General features: G+C 43.0%; 1 protein-coding gene across 1 annotated transcript in view; it reads right to left on the bottom strand.

Annotated features, from left to right (window-relative positions):
- LOC121278115 (dynein heavy chain 8, axonemal-like) overlaps positions 1 to 22,796 on the bottom strand; it is a 1,831,678-nt gene that overhangs the window by 386,035 nt on the left and 1,422,847 nt on the right. Inside the window, exons 68-70 of the mRNA XM_041188200.1 lie at positions 17,840 to 17,943; positions 13,103 to 13,279; positions 5,432 to 5,599 (exon numbers count right to left, since the gene is read on the bottom strand). Of these exons, the coding sequence (XP_041044134.1) occupies positions 5,432 to 5,599; positions 13,103 to 13,279; positions 17,840 to 17,943 (449 nt within the window). The remainder of the gene's footprint in view (positions 1 to 5,431; positions 5,600 to 13,102; positions 13,280 to 17,839; positions 17,944 to 22,796) is intronic.

The raw sequence follows: 22,796 nt of genomic DNA, 5'->3' as shown, positions 1-22,796 counted from the left end.
CAATTGGGGTCTGTTCCAGGGAAGGTGGGACCTGTTCCGACGGGATGGTTTGCACCTGAACTGGAGGGGGACTAACATCCTTGCGGGTATGTTTGCTAGTGCTGCTCCGGGGGGTTTAAACTGGATTTGTAGGGGGAGGGGAACCAGAATGTTAAAGCAGATAGTGAGGTGGAGAAGGATAAAAGTCAAGTGAGGAATGCATGTATAGACAGAAATCAAAGGTTTGTACGTAATAGAAATGTTCTCAGGTGCATCTATTTCAATGCAAGGAGTATTGTTGGAAAGGCTGATGAGCTTAGGGCGTAGATTGACATGTGGGATTACGACATTATTGCTATTAGTGAGACTTGGTTGCAGGAGGGGCAGGACTGGCAGCTCAATGTTCCGGGGTTCCTTTGTTTCAGACGTGATAGAGGGGGAGGGATGAAAGGGGGAGGAGTGGCATTACTAGTCAGGGAAAATCACAGCTGTGCGTAGACAGGACAGCCCGGAGGGCTCGTCTACAGAAGCCATATGGGTGGAGCTGAGGATGGGAATGGTGTGACCACACTAATAGGGTTGTATTATAGACCACCCAATAGTTAAAGAAAATTGGAGGAGCAATTTGTAGAGAGATAGCAGACCGATGTAAGAAACAGAAAGTTGTGATAGTAGGAGCTTTTAACTTTCCACATATTGACTGGGACTCCCATACGGTAAAAGGGCTGGATGGCTTGGAGTTTGTCAAATGTGTTCAGGAAAGTTTTCAAAATCAATATACAGAGGTACCAATGAGAGAGGATGCAATACTTGATCTCCTATTAGGGAACCAGACAGGTCAGGAGACAGAAATATGTGTAGGCGAACATCTTGGGTTCAGTGACCACAATGTCATTAGATTTAAGTTAATTATGGATAAGGATAGGTCTGATCCTCGAATTGAGATTCTAACTTGGAGAAAGGCCAATTTTGTGGAAATGAGAAAGGATCTAGGAAGAGTGGATTAGGATAAGTTGTTTTCTGGCAAGGATGTGTTCAGTAAGTGGAAGGCATTCAAAGGCAAAATTTTGAGAGTGCAGAGTTTGCATGTTCCTGTCAGGATTAAAGGCAAAGTTAACAGGCATAGGGAACCTTGGTTTTCAAGGGATATTGGCGATCTGGTTAAGAAGAAGAGAGAGGTATATAGCAGGTATAGGCAACAAGGAGCAAATGAGGTACTTGTAGAGTACAGAAAATGTAAGAAAATATTAAAGAAGGAAATCAGGAAGGCAAAAAGAAGACATGAGGTTGCTTTGGCAGATAATGTGAAGGTAAATCCGAAGGGTTTCTACAAGGATATTAAGATAAAAGGATAGTAAGGGACACAATTGGCCCCCTTGAAGGTCAGAGTGGTCGTCTATGTGTGGAGCCTTACAAGATGGGGGAGATCTTAAACAGTTTTTTTGCATCAGTATTTACTCAGGAAACAGGCATAGTGTATAAGGAAGGAAGTGAAACAAGCAGTAGTGTCATGGAACATATAGAGATTAAAGAGGAGGAGGTGCTTGCTGCCTTATAGCGAATAAAGGTAGATAAAGCCCCCGGGCCTGACGTGATATTCCCTCGGACCTTGAGGGAGACTAGTGTAGAAATTGTAGGGGCCCTGGCAGAAATATTCAAAATCTCCTTAGCCACGGGTGAGGTGTCGGAGGATTAGAGGGTAGCTCATGTTGTTCCGTTGTTTAAAAAAGGCTCCACAAGTAAACCAGGTAATTACAGGCCAGTGAGCCTGACGTCAGTAGCAGGTAAATTATTGGAAGGTGTTCTGAGAGATCGGATATACAATAATTTGGACAGCCAAGGACTGATTAAGGATAGTCAGCATGGCTTTGTGCAAGGTAGGTCATGTTTAACGAACCTTGTAGAGTTTTTCGAGGAGGTTACCAAGAAAGTAGATGAAGGAAAGGCTGTGGATGTTGTCTACATGGACTTTAGTAAGGCTTTTGACAAGGTCCCACATGGGAGGTTGGTTCAGAAGGCTCAGACACTTGGTATCCATGGAGAGGTTGTAAACTGGATTTGAAATTGGCTGTGTGGGAGAAGACAGAGAGTGGTAGTGGATGATTGCTTCTCAGACTGGAGGCCTGTGACTAGGTGTGCCTCAGGGATCTGTGCTGGGACCATTGTTGTTAGTTGTCTATATCAATGATCTGGATGATAATGTGGTAAATTGGATCAGCAAGTTTGCTGATGACCTAAGACACTAGGCGTTGTGGACAACGAAGAAGGCTTTCAAAGCTTGCAGAGGGATCTGGACCAATTGGAAAAATGGGCCAGAAAATGGCAAACGGAATTTAATGCAGAAAAGTGTGAGGTGTTGCATTTTGGAAGGACAAATCAAGGTAGGACATACACAGTAAATGGTAGGGCACTGAGGAGTGTGGAGAAACAAAGGGATCTGGGAGTTCAGATACATAATTCCTTGAAAGTGGCGTCACAGGTAGACAGGGTTGTAAAAAAAGCTTTTGGCATACTGGCCTTCATAAATCAAAGTATTGAGTATAGGAGTTGGGATGTTATGGTGAGGTTGTATAAGACATTGGTGAGGCCAAATTTGGAGTATTGTATGCAGTTCTGGTCGCCTAACTACAGGAAGGATATCAGTAAGATTGAAAGTGTGCAGAGAAGATTTACTTGGATGTTGCCGGGTCTTCAGGGGTTGAGTTACAGGGAAAGATTAAACAGGTTAGGACTTTATTCCTTGGAGTGTAGAAGAATGAGGGGAGATTTGACAGAAGTTTACAAAATTATGAGGGGTATAGACAGAGTAAATGCGAGTAGGTTCTTTCCACTTAGATTAGGAGAGATAAACACGAGAGGACATGGCTTTAGGGTGAAAGGGGAAAGGTTTAGGGGGAACATTAGGGGGAACTTCTTCACTCAGAGAGTGGTGAGAGTGTGGAACGAGCTGCCATCTGACGTGGTAAATGCGGGCTCACTCTTAAGTTTTAAGAATTAATTGGATAGATACATGGATGGGAGAGGTCTGGAGGGTTATGGACTGGGTGCAGGTCAATGGGACTAGAGGAATAATATTTCGGCACAGACTAGAAGGGTGGAATGGCCTGTTTTTCTGTGCTGTAGTGTTCTATGGTTCTAGTAGATGACATTGGTTGAACAAATCACAGGGTCCCTGTATTGGCAAGGGTGTACAATTATATCACAAATTGGAGGCCAGGTACTGGATTTAGAAATCAGGCCATTTTATATGTGTAAGAATTAGTTGTCAGTTGATAAAGATTGTGTTTTGTGGGAAGCCAAGGTTGTAATCCATGAAAGGCACAGATCACAGTTGCTATATGCTTTTCATAATCAGCATTTAGCATTGAGCTTGATAGAGTCTAGCGAGAAGCAATGTTTGATAAAGACATAGAAAGCACAGTGGAACAGTGTAGATAGAGTCGGAGATGCCATCGGTAACTTTTCAACCATGGAAATGGGCAGCTAGAGAGTGCAGAGGCTGCACATAGATTTTGCAGACTTTGATTGTGGTCAATAGTCATTTGAAGTGGAGTGAAGGATTTCCAATGAATCAAACAACAAAGAGCAAAACTTTCAACATTTTGTGTAGTTTGCTTGCTGCTTATGGATTCCCAGAGGAAATTATCATCCTGCTTCAAATGGAGCAGCATAGCACACTGTAAAAATTGTTAAGCGTGCTCTTGTGAAACAATATTGTGAAAGAAACAAACTGACAAATGTTTTGTTTATTTACCATAAGACATCTCACGCTATGGCAGAATGTCAGCTGAATTGATTCTTAGAAGACAGCCCAGAATGAGGTTTTCATTGCTGAAGCCATATTTAGCACAATTCATAGAAGACAAACAATGTGGGCAGAAGAGAATCATGATCCCCACGTCCCATGAAAAAACAAAGAAACAAAAAGAATCTACCTGAGCTATCGTTTCTTCAGAGGTAGCCTATTGTTCAGTTAGATTTTCCTGCTAACTTTCAAATGAAGTTGGCTTTCTCTCAGTTAATCATTCACACTCTGAATTATTCCTTGTCCTTTTCCATAGCAAACCTAAACCTTATGGTACAATGATGCCTGTCCCTTAAATGTTCTCCCGACGTTTGATCCACGGCCCACCTCATTCCCAAGAAGCAGGTCCAGCAATGCCTCCTTTCGCATTGGATTGGAAACATACTTCTGTAGAAAATTCTCTTAAACATTCTAGGAACTCTTGCCCTTTGCTTCCCTTTACATACTACTATCCTAGTCTATATTCAGATACTTCAAGACACTCATTTTAAGAACTCTGTAATTCTTGCACTTCTCTGCAATCTCCTTCAAAATGTGTTCCACTCCATCTTTCCTACTAATTGGTGGCTTATTGATTTCAGCAGGCAACTTAACTGTACATTTTTTGTTCTTTAGTTCTAGTCAAATAGATTGTGTCTCTCATCCCTCTGGGACATCCTGTATTGAAATGTTCTCCTTAATCAATACTGCCACCCATCCTCCTTTTCTTCCTTCTCTATCTTTCCTGGACAACTTGAGTATTTAATATCCAGTCCTGCCCTTTCTTGAGCAAGGTCTCCATAATCAACACAATATCAACATTTTTTTATTCATTCATGGGATGTGGATTTCACTGGCTAGGCCAGCATTTATTACTCATCCTTAATTGCCCTTGAAAAGATGGTGGTGCGCTGCCTTCTTGAGCTGCTGCAGTCTATGTGGTGTCGGTTCTTCCACAGTGCTGTTAGGGAGGAAGTTCCAGGATTTTGACCCATCGACAGTGAAGGAATAGCAATATAGTTCCAAGTCTGGGTGCTGTGTGGCTTGGTGGGGAACTTGCATGTGGTGGTATTCCCATGCATCTGTGGCCCTTGTCCTTCTAGATGGTAGAGGTCGCAGGTTTGGAAGGTACTTTTGAAGGATCCTTCGTGAGTTGCTGTGGTGCAACTTATTGTTGCCACTGTGCATCAGTGGTGGAGGGAGTGAATGTTGAAGGTGGTGGATGGGGTGCCAATCAAGAAGGCTGCTTTTTCCTAGATGGTATTGAGCCTTTTGAGGAGATTGGAGCTGCAGTCATCTAGGCAAGTGGAGAATATTCCATCACACTCCAGACTTGTGCCTGGTTAATGGTGTTCAGGCTTTGGGGAGTCAGGAGGTCAGTTACTCTATGCAGAATTCCCAGTCAACAAAATTCCCAACAGAAATCTTTTATATGGATGTTAACAGTGTATAATTTCATAAATTATTATTAGTTGCTTTTATATCGAAACATTCTCTACTGAGATTGGAACTTGACTGATCCTGGCATCACGTTTGTGATATGAGAGTGTTGAGAATGAAGAAGGAAACCATATTCTTCTGAATGACACAATAGGCAGAAATCATCTCTTAAGATCAGTACTTACTTCTTGTGGCAAAACATCACAATATTATAATAAATTGAGTCACCTTCAAAGATTCCCCCCAGGATGGCTTGACACAGGGTCTTTCAGGGTCCATGGTGACTGCATCCATTTTATTTTGGAAGAGAACCAGCACACAGTCGAGAATCCTCATAATCAGGTGAGGTGGTTTGGCTAATTTACGCACAGTGGAAATATCAGCAGGTTTGATTGTCTGGAAAGAGAAATAACCTGTTCATGTGACCTTAATAAATGCAGGCTGTTCTTCATTACATTATTTAATTACTGCTCAACACAAATTTGCACACAATCAATATTTATCTGAAAGGTGCCAAAAAAAGAATCTTTTGATTTAGAGATGCAGCATTACAATTAGTGCTGTGGCTTTTCGGGAGTATGTGGCTGTGGATCTGAATTCACAGCCTTCATTGTTTACAATGAAGTCATGCGGGTTGTGTGGACAGCTTGCTATCAGTGACATTACAAAGCACCCTGATAGATGAACAGGGAAGGGAATTTGGAAGAAAAATCTCAGTGAAAATGTAAAACAAAGTATAAGGGGGGTACTTTTAATTCACAGTTTTGTTCAATTTATACCGTGATGGAGTATTCCGTTCAGTTCTGGGTACTGCACTTTATGAAGGATGTGAAGGCATTAGGGACAGTGCAGAAAAGATTCATGAGAATGGTTCTAGAGATGAGGAACTCCAGTTATGAAAATAGATTGGGGAGGTTGGGGAGAAGAACATATGAATATACGAACAAGGAGCAGGAATAGGCCATTAGGCCCCACGAGCTTGCTCCACCATTTAACAAGATCATAGCTGATCTGATGCTATCCCCAAATCTGCATCCCGGCTACACCCGGTAACCTATCATCCTCTTGCTTACTGAGAATCTATCCACCTCTGCCTTTAAAATATTCAAAGACTCTGCTTCCACTGCCTTTTCAGGAAGAGAGTTCTAAAGGCTCATGATCCCCTGAGAGAAAAAAAATCTCTGTTTTAAATGGGCGACCTCTTGTTTTTAAACAGTGACCCCTCCCTAGTTCTAGATTCTCCCACAGGATGTAACATACTCTTCACATCCACTCTGTCAAGATCCCTCAGGATCTCTAGTAAAATCGCCTGTTACTCTTCTAAACTCCAGCAGATACAAGCCTAGCCTGTCCAACCTTTCCTCATAAGATAACACGCCCATTTTAGGTATTAGTCTGGTAAACCTTCTCTGAACTGTTTCCAAGGCATTTACATCCTGCCTTAAATAAGGTGACCAACGCTATACACAGTACTCCAGATGTAGTCTCACTAGTGCTCTGTATATATGAAGCATAACCTCCCTACTTTTGTATTCAATTCCCCTCGCATTCTATTAGGTTTCCTAATTACTTGCTGTACCTGCATACTAGCCTTTTGCAATTTGTGCACTAAGACACTCAGATCCTGATTCATCTCAGAGCTCTGCAGTTTCTCACCACGTAGATAATATGCTTCTCTTTTATTCTTCCTGCCAAAATGGACAATTTCACATTTTCCGACATTATGCTCCATTTGCCAGATCTTTGCCCACTCACTTAACCTATCTATATCTTTTTGTAACCACCTTTTATCTTCTTCACAACTCACTTTCTGACCTATTTTTGTGTCATCAGAAAATTTGGCAACCATCCCATCCATCCCTTCATCCAAGTCATTTATATAAATTGTAAACAGTTGCGGTCCCATTACATCTTAGCAACCTGATAAAGACCCATTTATGCCTACTCTTTGCTTCCTTTTAGCCAGCCAATCTTCTATCCATGCCAATATGTTACCCCCTGTACAATGAGCTTTTATTTTCCTCATATTATCAAATGCCTTCTGGAGAAGGCTGAGAGGAGATATAGGTATTCAAAATCATGAGGGGTCTGGACAGAGTAGGTAGGGAAAATCTGTTCTCACTCATGAAAGGATCAAGAATGGGAAGGCACAAATTTAAGGCAATTTGCAAAAGAAACAATGGCGACATAAGGAAAAATATTTTCATGCAGCGACTGGTTAGGATGTGGAATGCACTAGCTGAGAATGTGGTGGGGTTAGGGTCAACTGAGGCATTCAAAAGGGAATTAGGTTCTTATCTGAAAAGGAATAAAGTGCAGGATTATGGGGAGAAGGTAAGAAAATAGCACAAGGTGAATTGTTCAGTTGGAGAGCCAGTGCAGATTGGCCAAATGGCCTCCCTCTGTGCTGTAACAATTCTGTGATTCTGTGATTTACAAGATGCACTGCAGAAACACAGCAAGCCTCCTTTGACAGCACCTTACAAACTCACAACCTCTATCACCTATAAGGACCAGGGCAACAGATGCATGGGAATATCATCAACTGAAAGTTCTCCTCCAAGTCACACACCTTCCTATATCTTATGGAACTATATCTTGGAGGAGAAGTGTGAACTGAATGATTTTGATAGGAAGAACAAGGAGACACATTATAAAATAAAAGATACAATTCTACGATGAGTGCGGTGGCAGAGGGTACTTGGAGTATATGTGCACATGGAGCGGAAGTTGAGAAAGTGGTTAATAAGGTATATGGGTTACTGGCCTTTATAAATAGTGGCAAAGAGTACAAAATCAGGGAAGTTATAATGAAACTTCATAAAGCACTGGTTTGGTCTCAACAGGAGCAGTGCATCCAGGTATGGGCACCACGCTTAAGGAAGAATGCAAAGGAATTGAAGGGGGTGCAGTAAAAATTTACAGAAATGGTTCCAAGGATTAGGTAACATACAAGTTCAGCAGGTAATAGGGAAGGCAAATGGAATGTTGGCCTTTATTTCAAAGGGAATGGAGTATAAAAATAGGGAAGTCTTGCTAAAACTATACAAGGCACTAGTTAGACCACACGTGGAATATCAGTGTACTTGCCCATGAGCAGGGGAGAGACCTCATCGTGAGTGAGACACAGCCAGAATGAGTGTGAGTATTGGCAATTTGGTGCACAGTGGGAATTTGGTGCAGAGGGGAAGAGGTGCTCTTTGCATTTTATCTTTGCTATCCAACTTCTTAAATCTTCTGAGAGTGGTCTTGTCCTGCTGCAGCAGTAGAGGCTACAAGTGAGAGGAATGACTGGTGAGTAGTGGGTAAAGTTGGGTAAGTATTTACTACATTTATTGCTTCTAGTTTAAGGTATTTTTGTGGGTTATAGTTTGTATATTCTGCAGTAACGAGGATCACAAAAGAAGGCCCTAGAGTAATTGATTTAAAAGATTTAATTTAAAGAGATAAGTCATGGCAGGAGAGCTCAAAGGCGTGGTGTGCTCCTAGTGCTCCATGTGGGAATCCGGGAACATTTCCAGTGCCTGGGACCAGCATGTGTGCAGGAAGTGTGTCCAGCTGCAGCTCCTGGAAGCTCGGGTTTCAGAGCTGGAACAGTGGCTGGGAACGCTGTGGAGCATCCGCGAGTCTGAGAACATCATGGATAGCACGTTTAGAGAGGTGGTCACACCACAGCTGAAGGGACTTGAGGAAGGAAGGGAATGGGTGACTACCAGGCAATCCAAGAGAAACAGGCAGGTAGTTCAGGAGTCCCCTGGGGTCCCGCTCGCAAATCGGTATTCCATTTTGGATGCTGGTGAGGGTGCTGGTTCCTCCATGGAGTGCAGACAGTTCCAATAAGCAGTCTGTCTGTAAGGGAGGGGAGGAAGAGAGGAACAGCCTATAGTCAGGGGAACAATTAGGCACTACTGTGGCCGTCAATGTGACTCCAGGATGGTGTGTTGCCTCCCTGGTGCCAGGTTCCGGGATGTCACTGAATGGCTGCAGGGCACCCTGAAGGGGGAGGGTGATAAGGTCGAGGTCATGGTACATGTTGGTACCAATGACATAGGTAGAAAGAGGGATGATGTCTTGCATCAAGAATTCAGGGAGTTAGGCAGTAGACTAAAACGCAGGACCTCTCGCATTGTAATCTCTGGATTACTCCCAGTGCCACGTGCTAGCAAGCACAGAAATAGGAGAATAGTGTAGATGAATAGGTGGCTTAAGAGTTGGTGCAGGAGTGAGGGTTTTATAGTCCTGGATCACTGGGACTGTTTCTGGGAAAGGTGGGACCTGTAAAAGCGGGACGGTCTACATCTGAACCAGAGCAGAACTAATATCCTTGCGGGCAGGTTTGCTAATGTTGTTGGGAGGAGTTTAAATTAATTCGGCAGGGGGAGGGGACACAGTATGTTAGCAGAATAGGGACATGTCATAATACAGTAAAACAATCAAGTCAGAGGGAGTACAGCGGCATTAAGTTTCAAGGGAGTAAAGCGAGGCTGGATGGCCTCTCCTTTAATGCCAGGAGTATTACAGGTAAAACGGATGAGTTAAGGATGAAGATTGACACATGGAATTGTGATATAATAGTCATCACAGAGATGTGGTTGAGGGAGGGGCAGGATTGGCAGCTCAACATTCCAGGAAATAGAATCTTCAGGCGAGACAGGGGAGGGGGTAAGAGAGGAGGAGGCATTGCATTATTAGTTAAGGAGTCAGTTACTGCAGTAAGGAAAGATGCTATCTTGGAGGGGGCATCAAATGAAGCTTTGTGGGTAGAGCTTAGGAATAAAAAAGGGGCAGCCACATTGTTAGGTGTTTATTACAGACCTCCAGATAGTCAGCGGGAAATTGAGGAGCAAACATGTGCACTTTTTGCGGAGGTATGTAAAAACAATAACAATAGGGTATTTTAGGTGATTTCAACTTTTCCAACATTAATTGGGATAGACATAGTGTTAAGGGCTTGGATGGAGTGGATTTCTTGAAATGTGTACAGGAGAACTTTTTAGGTCAATATGTAGAGGGTCCAAGAAGGAACGGTGCAGTGCTGGACCTAATTCTGGGGAATGAAGACAGACAGGTGGCTGAGGTGGTGGTGGGGGATTATTTTAGTGTTAGCGACCACAACATGGTACAATTTAAGCTCATTATAGACAAAGAAATAGACAAGTTGCACAAAAATGTTTTGGATTGAGGGACAACGGGTTTTAATAAAATAAGGCAGGATCTGGCCAAGGTAGACTGGGAGCAGATACTTGTGGGGAAATCTGCAGAAGAGCAGTTGGTGGTTGGGGCCGGGAGGTGGAGGGGGGGGTTCAAAAAGGAAATGGGGAAGGTACAGGGTCAACATGTTCCCTCTAGGGTGATAGGAAGGTGTAACAAGCCCAGGGAACCATGGATGACCAGAGATATTCAGGAAATTATGAGAAGGAAAAGAGAGGCTTTTAGCAGGTACAAGGGGAGCAAATCAGCAGAGGCATTAGTGGAGCACAGAAGGTGGAGGGTGGAGCTTAAGAAAGCAATTAGGAGAGCAAAGAGGGGATAAAGCTCTTGCTGGTAAAAGTAGGGAAAATCCCAAGATATTCCATAGGTATATCAATGGGAAGAGGATAACCAGGGAAAGAGTAGGGCCCATTCGAGACCAAGTGGGCAATCTATGGGTGGAGCCAGAGGACATTGGTAGAGTGTTGAACGAATACTTCACATCAGTCTTCACCCAAGAGAATGAGGATGAATGTATGGAACTCGGGGAGAGAGACTGCGAGGTTCTTGAGCAAATTGATATAGGGAGTGACAAGGTATTGTAGGTTTTGGCAGGCTTAAAAGTGGACAAATCTCTAGGTCCGGATGAATTGTGTCCCAGACTGCTGAGGGAGGCAAGGGAGGAGATTGCAGGGGCTCTGACCTAAATCTTTGATTCCTCTCTTGCCGGGGGGGAGGTGCCAGAGGACTGGAGAACAGCTGATGTGGTACCGCTATTTAAGAAGCGTTGTAGAGATAAGCCAGGGAACTACAGACCAGTGAGTCTCACGTCAGTGGTAGGGAAACTATTGGAGAAAATTCTGAAGGAGGGAATCTGTCTCCCTTGGAGAGGAAAGGTTTGATCAGGCGTGTCAGCATGGCTTTGTCAGAAGGAGGTCATGTCTAACAAATTTGATTGAACTTTTTGAGGAGGTGACCAGGTGGGTCGATGAGGGTAGTGCATTTCATATAGTTTATAAGGATTTCAGCAAAGCCTTTGACAAGGTCCCACATGGGAGACTTATAAAGAAGGCAAATGCACATGGGATACAGGGTAATTTGATAAGCTGGATTCAAAATTGGCTTAGTTGCAGGAGACAGAGCGTGATGACAGAAGGATGCTTTAGTGACTGGAAGTCAGTGTCCAGTGGCGTACCACAGGCATCCGTGCTGGGTCCTCTATTATTTGTCATTTATGTAAACGACATAGATGACGATGTGGGGGGTAGGTTTAGTAAGTTTGCGGATGACACAATGATTGGCCGGGTGGTTAACAGTGAGGTTGAGTGTCCAGGGCTACAGGAAGATACAGATGGGATGGTCAAAAGGGCAGATGAGTGGCTGATGGAATTTAACCCTGAAAAGTGTGAGGTGATACACTTTGGAAGGAGTAATTTGACAAGGAAGTATTCAATGAATGGCATGACACTAGGAAGTTCTGAGGAACAAAGGGACCTTGGCGTGTGTGTCCATAGATCTCTGAAGGCGGAGCAGCATGTTAGTGGGGTGGTGAAAAAGGCATAGGAGACACTTGCCTTTATCAATCGAGGCATAGGTTACAAAAGTAGGGAGGTCATGTTGGAGTTGTATAGAACCTTGGTGAGGCCACAGCTGGATTTCTGTGTGCAGTTCTGGTCGCCACATTATAGGAAGGATGCGATTGCACTGGAGGGGGTGCAGAGGAGATTCACCAGGATGTTGCCTGGGATGAAACATTTAAGTTATGAAGAGAGGTTGGATAGACTTGGGTTGTTTTCGTTGGAGCAGTGATGACTGAGGGGCGACTTGATGAGGTGTACAAGATTATGAGGGGCATGGACAGGGTGGATAGGAAGCAGCTGTCCCCCTTAGCTGAAGGGTCAATCACGAGGGGACACACGTTCAAGGGGAGGGGCAGGGTTTTAGGGGGGATATGAGGAAAAACCTTTTTACCCAGAAGGTGGAATGCACCAACTGGGAGGGTGATGGAGCTGGGTTGCCTCACATCCTTTAAAAAGTACCTGGATGAGCACTTGGCATGTCATAACATTCAAGGCCATGGGCCAAGTGCTGGTAAATTGTATTAGGTAGGTAGGTCAGGTGTTTCTCACGTGTCGGTGCAGACTTGATTGTCCGAAAGGCATCTTCTGCACTATGATTCTGTGATGGGCTGAATGGCCTACTTCTGCTCTTACATCTTATGGTCTTATGGTCTTATGAGGGACTTTAGCAACATACATACTTTTGAGAAGCTTGGGGCTTTAGGAAAGAAAAGCTGAGAGGAGATTTGATAGAGCTCTCAAAATCAAGAGGGGTGGGAGAGTTGGGAGCCAGAAAACAAGGAGTTAAGGAGAATGGTAAAGGACCAAAAGCGAAATGAGGAAAAATGTTTTTAGGCATTGAGTGATTACTGTCTGGAATGCACAGCCTGAGAGTGAAATGGAGGGAAATTCAACCTTGGCTTTCTAAACGGAACTGAATAATTATTTGATTAGAAAAAAATGCAGGGCTGTGGGGAAAACTGGTGGGGAGGGGTGGGTGGGTTGGTTCTGGGACTAGCTGATGTGTTCTTGTAGAGAGTCAGCATGACCACAAAGGGTTGAATGGCCTCCTTTAATGTAAACAGTCATTCTCTGATTCTATTAGATGGTCCTTGAAATTGCTCCTGTATCAATTAATCAAGGTACTCACATTGAGAGCAGCCTCTGCAGCTTCTAGTGCTGGTTTTGCAGCTATCAGCTTGCCCTCTGCAAAGTTTTTATCCATTTCGATTTCATCCACAATTTTCTGGGCCTTATCTTTCACTACCAGGACTTCATTCTTGACCAGCTCTGCTGCTTGTGCACTCACTGTCACCTCTCCTAGAACCTACAACATATCATTGTGAGGATGCTAAAACTAAAACAGAATATTGTGACTGCCAGATATCTGAACTAAAAACAGAAATCTCTGGAAATATTCAGCAAGTCTGGCTGCACCTGTGGAGAGAGAAACAAGAGTTAGCGGCCTGGGTTTTCATCATCGAGGTGGGTAGCAGGAGTTGGGAAAATTCCCGGCTCGGACCACCTGCCTTGGGAGAAAGCGCCTGTAAAGGCCTGACCTTCATTGCCGGGGGTGGGTGCAGGCTGGGGTTGGGCCAGCTGACCCAGGGATGGGATCAAAGGCAGCCACAGGGCCTGCCGGATGCCAGAGCAGGCTGTTTAAAAGGCCCTCCTCGATGCTGTGGGACTTTGCCCAGTTAAAATAAAAGCAGAAAGGCCCTCCAGCTCTCACATCACCTCAACCCCCACACATTCTTTAGGCCCCAGAAGGAAGAAACAGCTCGGACCTGTATTCTCATTTCCCAGTTTTTACTGGTGTTCCACTTTGAGGTATACAAGACCAGTTCAGACCGGTATTCTTCTTTCCCAGTTTTTACTGTTTTTCCCTTCTGCGGCTCCATCCATGCCATCGTATGACCCCCACTCACCCTTTATGGCACCTCATACCCCTATGCCAAGCTATGGCACTCTGCCAATGCCCCATGGCACCTCATACACCCTATGCCACCCTACGCCCATCCAAGCACTTCCCATGGCTCCTCATGCTCCCTGTACCAAGCTGTGGCACTTCTATACGCTTAATATAACCAATGAAACCTATAGTGGCAGTAGAATATCAAAGGAAAGTTTTTAAAATGTCAATAATTACTTTCTACTATGTTAAGAAAGACCATTTCACTACAGAGCTATAAAAGTTTCAATCATCCAGACCCTTTAAAGTATCAATAACAGAAACCACAAGTCTTTGAAACTACTTAAACTTGTGTAAATAAACATTATGAAATTGACTACAGAGATCAGAGAGCCAGAGCTGACAATCAAGTAATGTTTAGCCCGGTGTGTAGCTGTTTCAAAAAGAGTAATGGATGTCTGGGCTGTCAGCCAAAGCTCATTATGTATGCTTGGCTAAGAGTCCAGACATGCATTACTTCTGTTGAAATAGCTGTGTCCTAGGGAAAACATGGTTTGAGTAACAGCTCTGGCTCTCTGAACTCTGCAGTTAATTTCACCTTGTTTATTTACACAAGGTTAAATGGTTTCAAAGGCTTGTGGTTTCTGTTACTGATATGACAGAGGGTCTGGAATTTTGGCACTTTGACCCTATAGTGGAATTACTTTTTTTTAACATAATGGAAGGTAATGAGTGGATAACTTTTTTAAAGCTTTTTTTAAACATATTCTACTATCACTATGGAGTTTATTGGCCCTATACAGTGTATTGTGGGTCAACAGACATAGTAGCACTATAACTTGGCATAGAGGACAATAGGGGCCATGGGGGGAATGGGTGGAGAAGCATAGGGTGATACGGGGGCATGGGGGTGAGTGTAGTGCCATTGCTTGACATAAGGAGCATAAGGAAAATCTTTTGAATTCACTTTTTAAAAGGTCCCTTCATGCATACCAGGGTTTACGACTCCACTGAGGGGCCATGAACCACGACTCTTTAAAAACCTGGCCTGACTCCATGAAAATTACAGAGGAGTAGGACATGCCTATCTCTGAAATGGAATTGGGCAGGTCGGGAGTGACATGAACAAACCAGCACCCTTTAAAGGCACTCCCAAAAATCATCCTGACTCGGTGAAAATTCAGTCCAATGTTTCAGATCAAGGACCTTTCTTCAGAAACTATCTTTCTATCATCAATACATTTGGCTACAATATACTCTGTCCCTTCATCCAAGTCATTATTATAGATTGTAAATAGCTGAGGGCCCAGCACTAATCGCTGTGGCACTTCACTAGGCACAGTCTGACAACCTGAAAATGACCCATTTATCCCAACTCTCTGCTTCCTGTTAGTTAGCCAATCTTAGATCCTTGCTAAAATATAAGGCCAACACAACGAACTTGACTTGTGCAGTAACCTCTTATGTGGCACCTTATCAAATGCCTTTTGGAAATCCAAAAACACCACATAACTTGATTCCCCTTTATTCACCCTGCTTGTTAAATCCTCAAAAAAGCTCTAATAAATTCATCAAACATAAATTCCCTTCCATAAAACCATGTTGACACTATTATTTTTATCTCAATGTTAATAATGGATTCCAGCAATTTTCCCAATAACAGAAGTTATGCTAATTGGCCTATAGTTTCCCGTTTTCTGCTTCCCTCCTTTCTTGAATTTCCGTGACACACTTCCTCACAAGTTGCTGGCCAATTTACACACCAATAACAGTATTAAAAAAAAAATTATAGCTTTCGCTTCTGGAAATATCTAAGGGTAGCACAAATGATTGATCACACAATGTCAAAGCAGTCTATCATTCCTCAAAATCTGCAAAAATAATTTTATTGTATTTTTAACTTATTGTGTCACTTTTTGAAATAAATGGAATTCCAGGATTTGTGATTTTGATCATTCAAATTTGACAGCCTGCAGTTTATTACTGAATGTAAAATGGTAAGAAAGTGACAAGACAGATTCATTAAATTACAGACTAGTTTTGGAAGCTGAGAATGCAAGTCGGGTGGCCTGGAATTTTTCAGCATAGGCCATTGTTAAGGGGGCGGGTTCGGCAGGGAAGATGGTTACCTCCCTGCAAACAGTAAGTATCTTATTAAAATAATTGAGAGGAATTTTCCAATTGGCCTTCAGCTCCCTCCAGAACATCCAGAGCCTGCCAGATGCCTGGACACGGGCCTGGATGTTTAACATTGAGGTGGGTAGGGGGAGTTGGGAAAATTCCTGGCTCAGCCCGCTCACCATGAGAGAAAATGGCCACCAAGGTGGGATCTTCATTGATGGGTGACAGGTGCAAGCTGTCATTGGGCCAACCGAGCTGGGAAGAAGTGGGAAGACAGCCACAGGGGGCTGCGGGGTGTTGAAGTGGGTTGTTTAAAAGGCCCACTTTGGTGTCGTGAGACTTGATCCCAGTGAGAAAAAAGGCCCTCCATCCCTCACCCCTCACACTCCCTTCATCCTCCAAACACTCCCAATGATCCATCCATGCCACCTCATTCTCCCCACCCACCTCTTCAGGCCCTTCATGTCTCCTATGCCAAATTCTGCCTTTTCACCCACCATGCCCCCTCATGCTGCTTATGTCAAGCTTTGGCACCTCCATGCCATTGACCCACTGTATACTTTCTAGAATCAATTAACACATTAGTGTTTGTAATTTAATAGCTGTCCAGAGCACCTGCAGCCCACAGGAAACATTATTTGATGATAGGACAGGTTCTCTGATGTCTGCAATCAATTTCACCTCAGCTTGGCATGGGGGCATGGGGGGCCTTAGAGGGTGCATGGAAGAGCAGCGCTAGACATAAGGGATATAAGTAGCCTGAGGGGTTGGGGACAATGGAAAAGCTTTGCATAGGGGTCATGAGGGGTCTGAAAGGGTAGGAGCAAGGGCAGGTCTTGGCATAGGGGGCATGCGGGTGGATGGGGTGTGGAACTTAGCATAGGGGTATGAAGGGCTTATTGAACTCAGATTTTAAAAGGTCTCCTTCATGCACACTAGGGTTCACAACCCCTCTTAGCCATGACATTTTAAAAACCTAGCTGGACTCCATGAAAATTACAGAGGAGTAGGAGATGCCTATCAGTTGGGATCGCCCAATGTGAGCTTCTTACAGTAGCACGCACCCTTTAAAGGCACTCCTGAAGATTAGAAAGTCCAGGAATGGAGTCGGGAATCCTGGAATCAAGTCTCGCCCACCATTTTTTGTGGACTCCTAAGTCAACCTGGTGAACATCCAGGCCTTGGTCTCCAGATGCTAAGGCAAGGAACCAGCACTCCAGAGTCAATTTGCAGTCCCTGGCACACACCCAGCCCCTATATCTACAGGTCGCACTGTGGAAAGATTCCCTTTGCACATGGGTAGACTGGCAAATTTCTTTTTTGAATGTTTGTTAAAAAGTGCTGAAAGGGCACATCTCTTACCTGCCTTGCCAGGCTGCAGCACCTACTGTCTCTCCAGCATCAGAAGCCCAGTCGCCATCCATAACTGGACCAAGAGCATGCCCTCTGCTCATTATTTGGCTATTTCTTCAAAAATCGTGTTGGGTGTCTATTTCTGACATGGTGCTGGGTCAGACCTGTAGATATGGGGGCTGGGTGTGTGTGCCAGGGTTCTCAAATTGATTCTGGAATGCTGGTTCCCTGCTCTAGCAACTGGAGACCAAGGGCTGGATTTTCAATGTTGATCCTAACACTGGGGACCCAACACCAAAATGAGAATTCTACCCTATATTTCGTATTTTTATTGCATTATTATTTAGGATATGTGAATTTAATTTCTCATTTAATTTACTTATAAGTCTAATACACCTTTTTGCAGATTATCCAATGAGTTGACTAGAATTGGCTGCCTTTAGATGACTATACTAGCTTGTTTTAAGTAAAGGTAATTATAAAAGTAAATTACATACAAACCTTATCAGCATTACGTGATGCCACTGCCAGTTCCTTTTCTTTCCCTGCTAGTTCTTTTGCGAGAAGAGCGACTGATTCAGTTGCCTCCATGAGCTTGGAAAGTCCTGCAATGTGTTCTGTCTGGTTAAAGACTGATCTGCCTCACAAAAGTTTCAATTTTTTTTGTATTTGCTTACTGAAATTAAGGTTTGCTATGGGAATGTCTTCGACACTCCATGCAGTGACAACACCAGATTTCATTGAGGTAACCTTAAAACTGCCTTCCACTTTAATAGCATAGAAGTTTGGTTCATTCATTCTTTCTGACCTGATCATGGAATTAGGGAAGAATGCAATAAGCATAATTACAGCATTAATGTGTGCACAGTTGATACATCAGTGTTGAAAATATTAACAGCTTAGAAATTGCTAGGGTTAAAGCATATACTGCATGTTGATAATGGGAGTGCTGTAAAAAATCTGATTATTCTGGACTTTATTGCACGTTACAAAATTATTCCTCACATTAAGTGGCAGCTCTACATTTTAATTCTGCCTTTATGGCTTGGAATGTCTTTGAAATGACATACAGCATTGTTATACCTTTGCAAAAAGTTACCAACAATTTCCTTAGGATTTCGCCTGCTTGAACGCCATAACTTTGACTGAAATTTAATGAAAATCTTATTACACGTGTCAAATAGGTTTTTGTTCAATCTCCATTAAAGCAGGAGAATCCCTAAGGAAATTCTTGGTGAAATCTGCTGGTGGCCTCTCACAGTATTCTCCAATAGAAATTATTGATGAGTCATAGCTATGGCTACAGCAACACTGTTAGCCACAGTGTGAATTTTAAAAGAGAGCTTTTTACATGCGCTAACAAAATGCAGGTAGATGTACTTCAAATACGTATATTTGTTTAAAAATAGTCACAATTCAGTAATCATTGAATGTCCGAAACTTTTAGCCAGGAGACTTTTAGACCCACCGTGCTTCTGCTGGCTCTTTGAATGAGCTGTCTTGCTTAGTGTTGCGTTCCTATATTTTGTCCACAGCCCTTCAACTTTCTCCTCCTCACATACTGGTCCAACTCCCTTTTAACATTGTTTATGGAGTCAGCTTTCACTACTTTTTCAGATTGAGTATTTGGGTCCTGACAACTCTCTGAATGAAAAAGAAATTTTATTTCCCCCCCAAAGACTTTAAATCTATGACCTTTGGTTATTGACCCACTCACCAAAGTTAACAGCTTTTCTCCCTCTACTCTACCAAGGCCTCTCATCATCTTGGAAACCTCTATTAGGTCACCTTTTAACCTTACCTGTTTGAAGTCCTAACTTTTTCAATCTCTCCCCATAACTGAAGTTCCTAATTTTTTATACTCTGTGCTTCTATTTATAAACCCAAGTAATCAATATGCTTTTTAACTACCTTATTAACTGATATCACTGCCTTTAAGGATTTGCCTCTATGGACACCAAGGTCTTTCTGCACATCTTCACTTCTCAAAATCACAACATTTATAGTGTAATGTCTTTCTATTTTAATACTTCAAAAGTGCATAAATTCACACTTATTTGTATTGAATGCCATCACCATCTTGTCTTTGTCATCCTGAAGTCTATAGCTATTCTCATCAATATCCATGCAAGCCAAGTTTTGTATCATCTTCAAACTTCATAAGTCTGCTCCTCCATCTGATTTTTTTGAAAATTGAAAACAGCAATGGACCCAAAATTATCGCTTGAGATAACCACTGCAATCCACTTCCCAGTCTTGAAAATATACAACCACTACCTTCTGCTTCAAGTCACTGGGTCAATTTGGTATATCACCACTTTACTCTTAATTCCAGGGTATTCATCATCTTAGCAAATCACCTGAGTGGCATTTCACTGAATGCCCTCTCAAAGGCCATACAGATAACAATGCTGTCTGACCTTGATCAACCTTCTTTGTTATCTCAAAGAATTCAATTAAATGAGTCAGCAATGATTTACTTTCTCAAATGGATACTGGCCCACCTTAATCAATCCATGCCATTTGAAATAAAAGTTAATTTAGTTCCTGATATTGGTTTCAAATAACTCCCCCAGTACCAACATTAAGCTGCTTGCCAGTAGTTTTCTGGTTTACCCCACGACTTGTTCTTGAAAAGTGGTACAGCATTAACAACCCTGGCATCAGGAAAAGCAGCAAATTAGTTGAATGGAGAGAGACTGCAGAACTCTTTGTTACAACGTATCTGGCTGTCCTGGTATATGATCACAAAAAGTTGGCATACAGGTTCAACAAGATTAGGAAAGCAATGGAATGTTGTATAAAAACAAAAATACCTGGAAAAACTCAGCAGGTCTGACAAAAGCAAAATAATGCAGATGCTGGAAATCTAGAACAAATGTTGTCGTTTATTGCAAGGGGGATCGAGTATCAAAGTAGGGTAGTGTTGGTACACCTGGACAATAGCCTTGGTTAAACAGCATTTGGAGTACTGTGAACAGCTTTGGTCTCCTTAATTAAAACAGGATATAATTGCATCAGAAGCAGTTCAGAGAAGGTTTACTTGTTTGATTCCTAGGATGAAGGTGTTATCTTATAAGAAAAGATTACATACAAACATACAAAATAGGAGCAGAAGTAGGCCATTTGGTCCCTCGAGCCTGCTCTGCCATCCAATAAGATCATGGTTGATCTATTTGTGTTTTGAATTCCACATTCCCATCTACCCCTGATAACCTTTGATTCTCTTGACTAACAAAAATCTATCTCCCTCCGCCATAAAAATATTCAATGACCCCCCACCTCTACCTCCTTCTGAGGCAGAATTCCAAAGTCGCACAACCCTCTGAGAAAAAAAGTTTCTCCTTCTCTCTGTCTTATAAGGGTAAGCCTTAATTTTAAAACAGTGCCCCCTAGGTCTAGACTCACCCACAAGAGGAAACATCCTTTCCACGTCCACCTTGTCAATACTGTTCAGGATCTTATATACTTCAATCAAGTCACACCTCACTCTTCTAATCGCCAGTGGAAACCAATCTGTCCAACCTTTCCTCATAAGACATCCCACTCATTCCAGGTATCAATCTGGTGAACCTTCTCTGAACTGTCTCCAATGCATTTATACCCTCCTTTATATAAGGAGACCAAAGTGCACACAGTATTTGAGGTGCGGTCTTACCAATGCCCTGTATAACTGAAGCATAACGTCCTTAATTTTATGTCCAATTCCTCTCATAACAAAGGATAGCATTCCATTAGCCTTCTTAACTACTTGCTGTATCTGCATACTAACTTTTTGTGACCCATATATTAGAACACCTAGTTCCCTCTGCAGCTCGGAATTCGGCAGCCATTCTCTATTTAAGTAATACTCTGCTTTTTTATTCTTCTTACCAAAGTGAATAACTTCACATTTTCCCACATTATACTCCATCTGCCATATTTTTGGCCTCTTACTCAAACTATCTGCAACCTCCTTATGTCCTCTTCACAACATACATTCCGACTTATCTTTGTGTCATCTGTGAATTTAGCTATCATGCCTTCACTCCCCTCATCTAAGTCACTGATATAAATTGCAAAAAGTTGAGTCCCACTCGTCACATCCTGCCATCAGAAAATGACTAATTTATGCATACTCTCTGGGTAGGTTTTTACAGTTGGCGAGCGGGGGCAGGGCCCACTCGCCAATGCATAAAATGATGCCAGGATACATCGGGCATGCGTCCCGACGTCAACCTGCATCATTTAGATTTTCAGTTCAGCGGACCCACAGCTAAATCGGCTGGGCACCCGCCGAACTGTCAACAGCCTATTAAGGCCATTAAAAAACTAATTAACCTAATTGCTGGCCCTGCCTGTCCAACCTTAAGGTTGGTGGGCAGGCCGGGAGCCCAGGCAGGCCTCAGAAAAAGCATGAAACCTCATCTACGAGCAGGATGAGGTTTCATGAGGGTATTTAAATTTTTAAGAAAGGTTTCAATAAAACTTATGGACATGTCCCAACTCATGTGACAGTGTCACATGAGGGGACATGGTAAGGAAAATTTTTAAACATGTTTATTAAAAGTTTTAAATTGGAGCCGATTTCCCTGAGACAGCACTTAGCCTCAGGGAGATCTGTGTGCTCTTTCGCGCGCGTTCACAAAAGAGCACACTCCCGGCTGAGGGAATCCGCCCCTGCCCACACAGGGAGCACATAGCGCTTCCTGGCGGACATCATGCTGGGTGGGCCTTAATTGGCCCGTCCACATTAAATGGCAGCGCGTTCCCAATCAGGGGCGCCAATCGAAGGCGCACCGCCCGCACCTGTTCCCGTACTTCCACCCCAATATCCCTCTGTTTTCTGTCAGCCAGCCAATCTTCTATCCATGCTGATATGTTACCCTCTACACCATGAGCTTTTATTTTTCGCAATATAATTTGATGTGGCATCTTATCAAATGCCTTCTCGAAATCTAAGGACAGCATGTCTAAAGGCTCCCTTTTATCCACAGCACATGTTACTTCTTCCAAGAACTCACATAAATTGGTTAAATGTGATTCCCCTTTCACAAAACCATGCTGACTCTTCCCAGTTACCTTGAGTTTCTCTAGGTGCTCAGCTATAACCTCCTTAATGATTGATACTAACACCTTCCCTGCGGCACACATCAAGCTAACTGGCCTATAATTTCCTATAATTTTTGTGCCTCCCTCCCTTCTTGAATAGAGAGGTTATATTTGATAATTTCCAGTCTGATGGAACCTTTCCAGAATCTAGTGAATTTTGGAAAATTAACACCAATGCATCTTCTACCTCATTAGCCACATCTTTCAAAACCCTAGGATGAAGTCCATCAGGATCCACAGACTTGTCAACCTGCAGCTCCATCAATTTACTCAGTACCACTTTCTAGTCCTTGTAATTTCACCAAGTTTCCTTTTCCTTCCCACCTCCTAATTTACAGCTATAACTAGAATGTTTTTTGTATCCTCG

Source organism: Carcharodon carcharias, chromosome 5 (assembly GCF_017639515.1).
Source record: "Carcharodon carcharias isolate sCarCar2 chromosome 5, sCarCar2.pri, whole genome shotgun sequence".
Classification (NCBI taxonomy): Eukaryota; Metazoa; Chordata; class Chondrichthyes; order Lamniformes; family Lamnidae; genus Carcharodon; species Carcharodon carcharias.
This window is presented reverse-complemented; position numbering and strand designations above follow the sequence as displayed.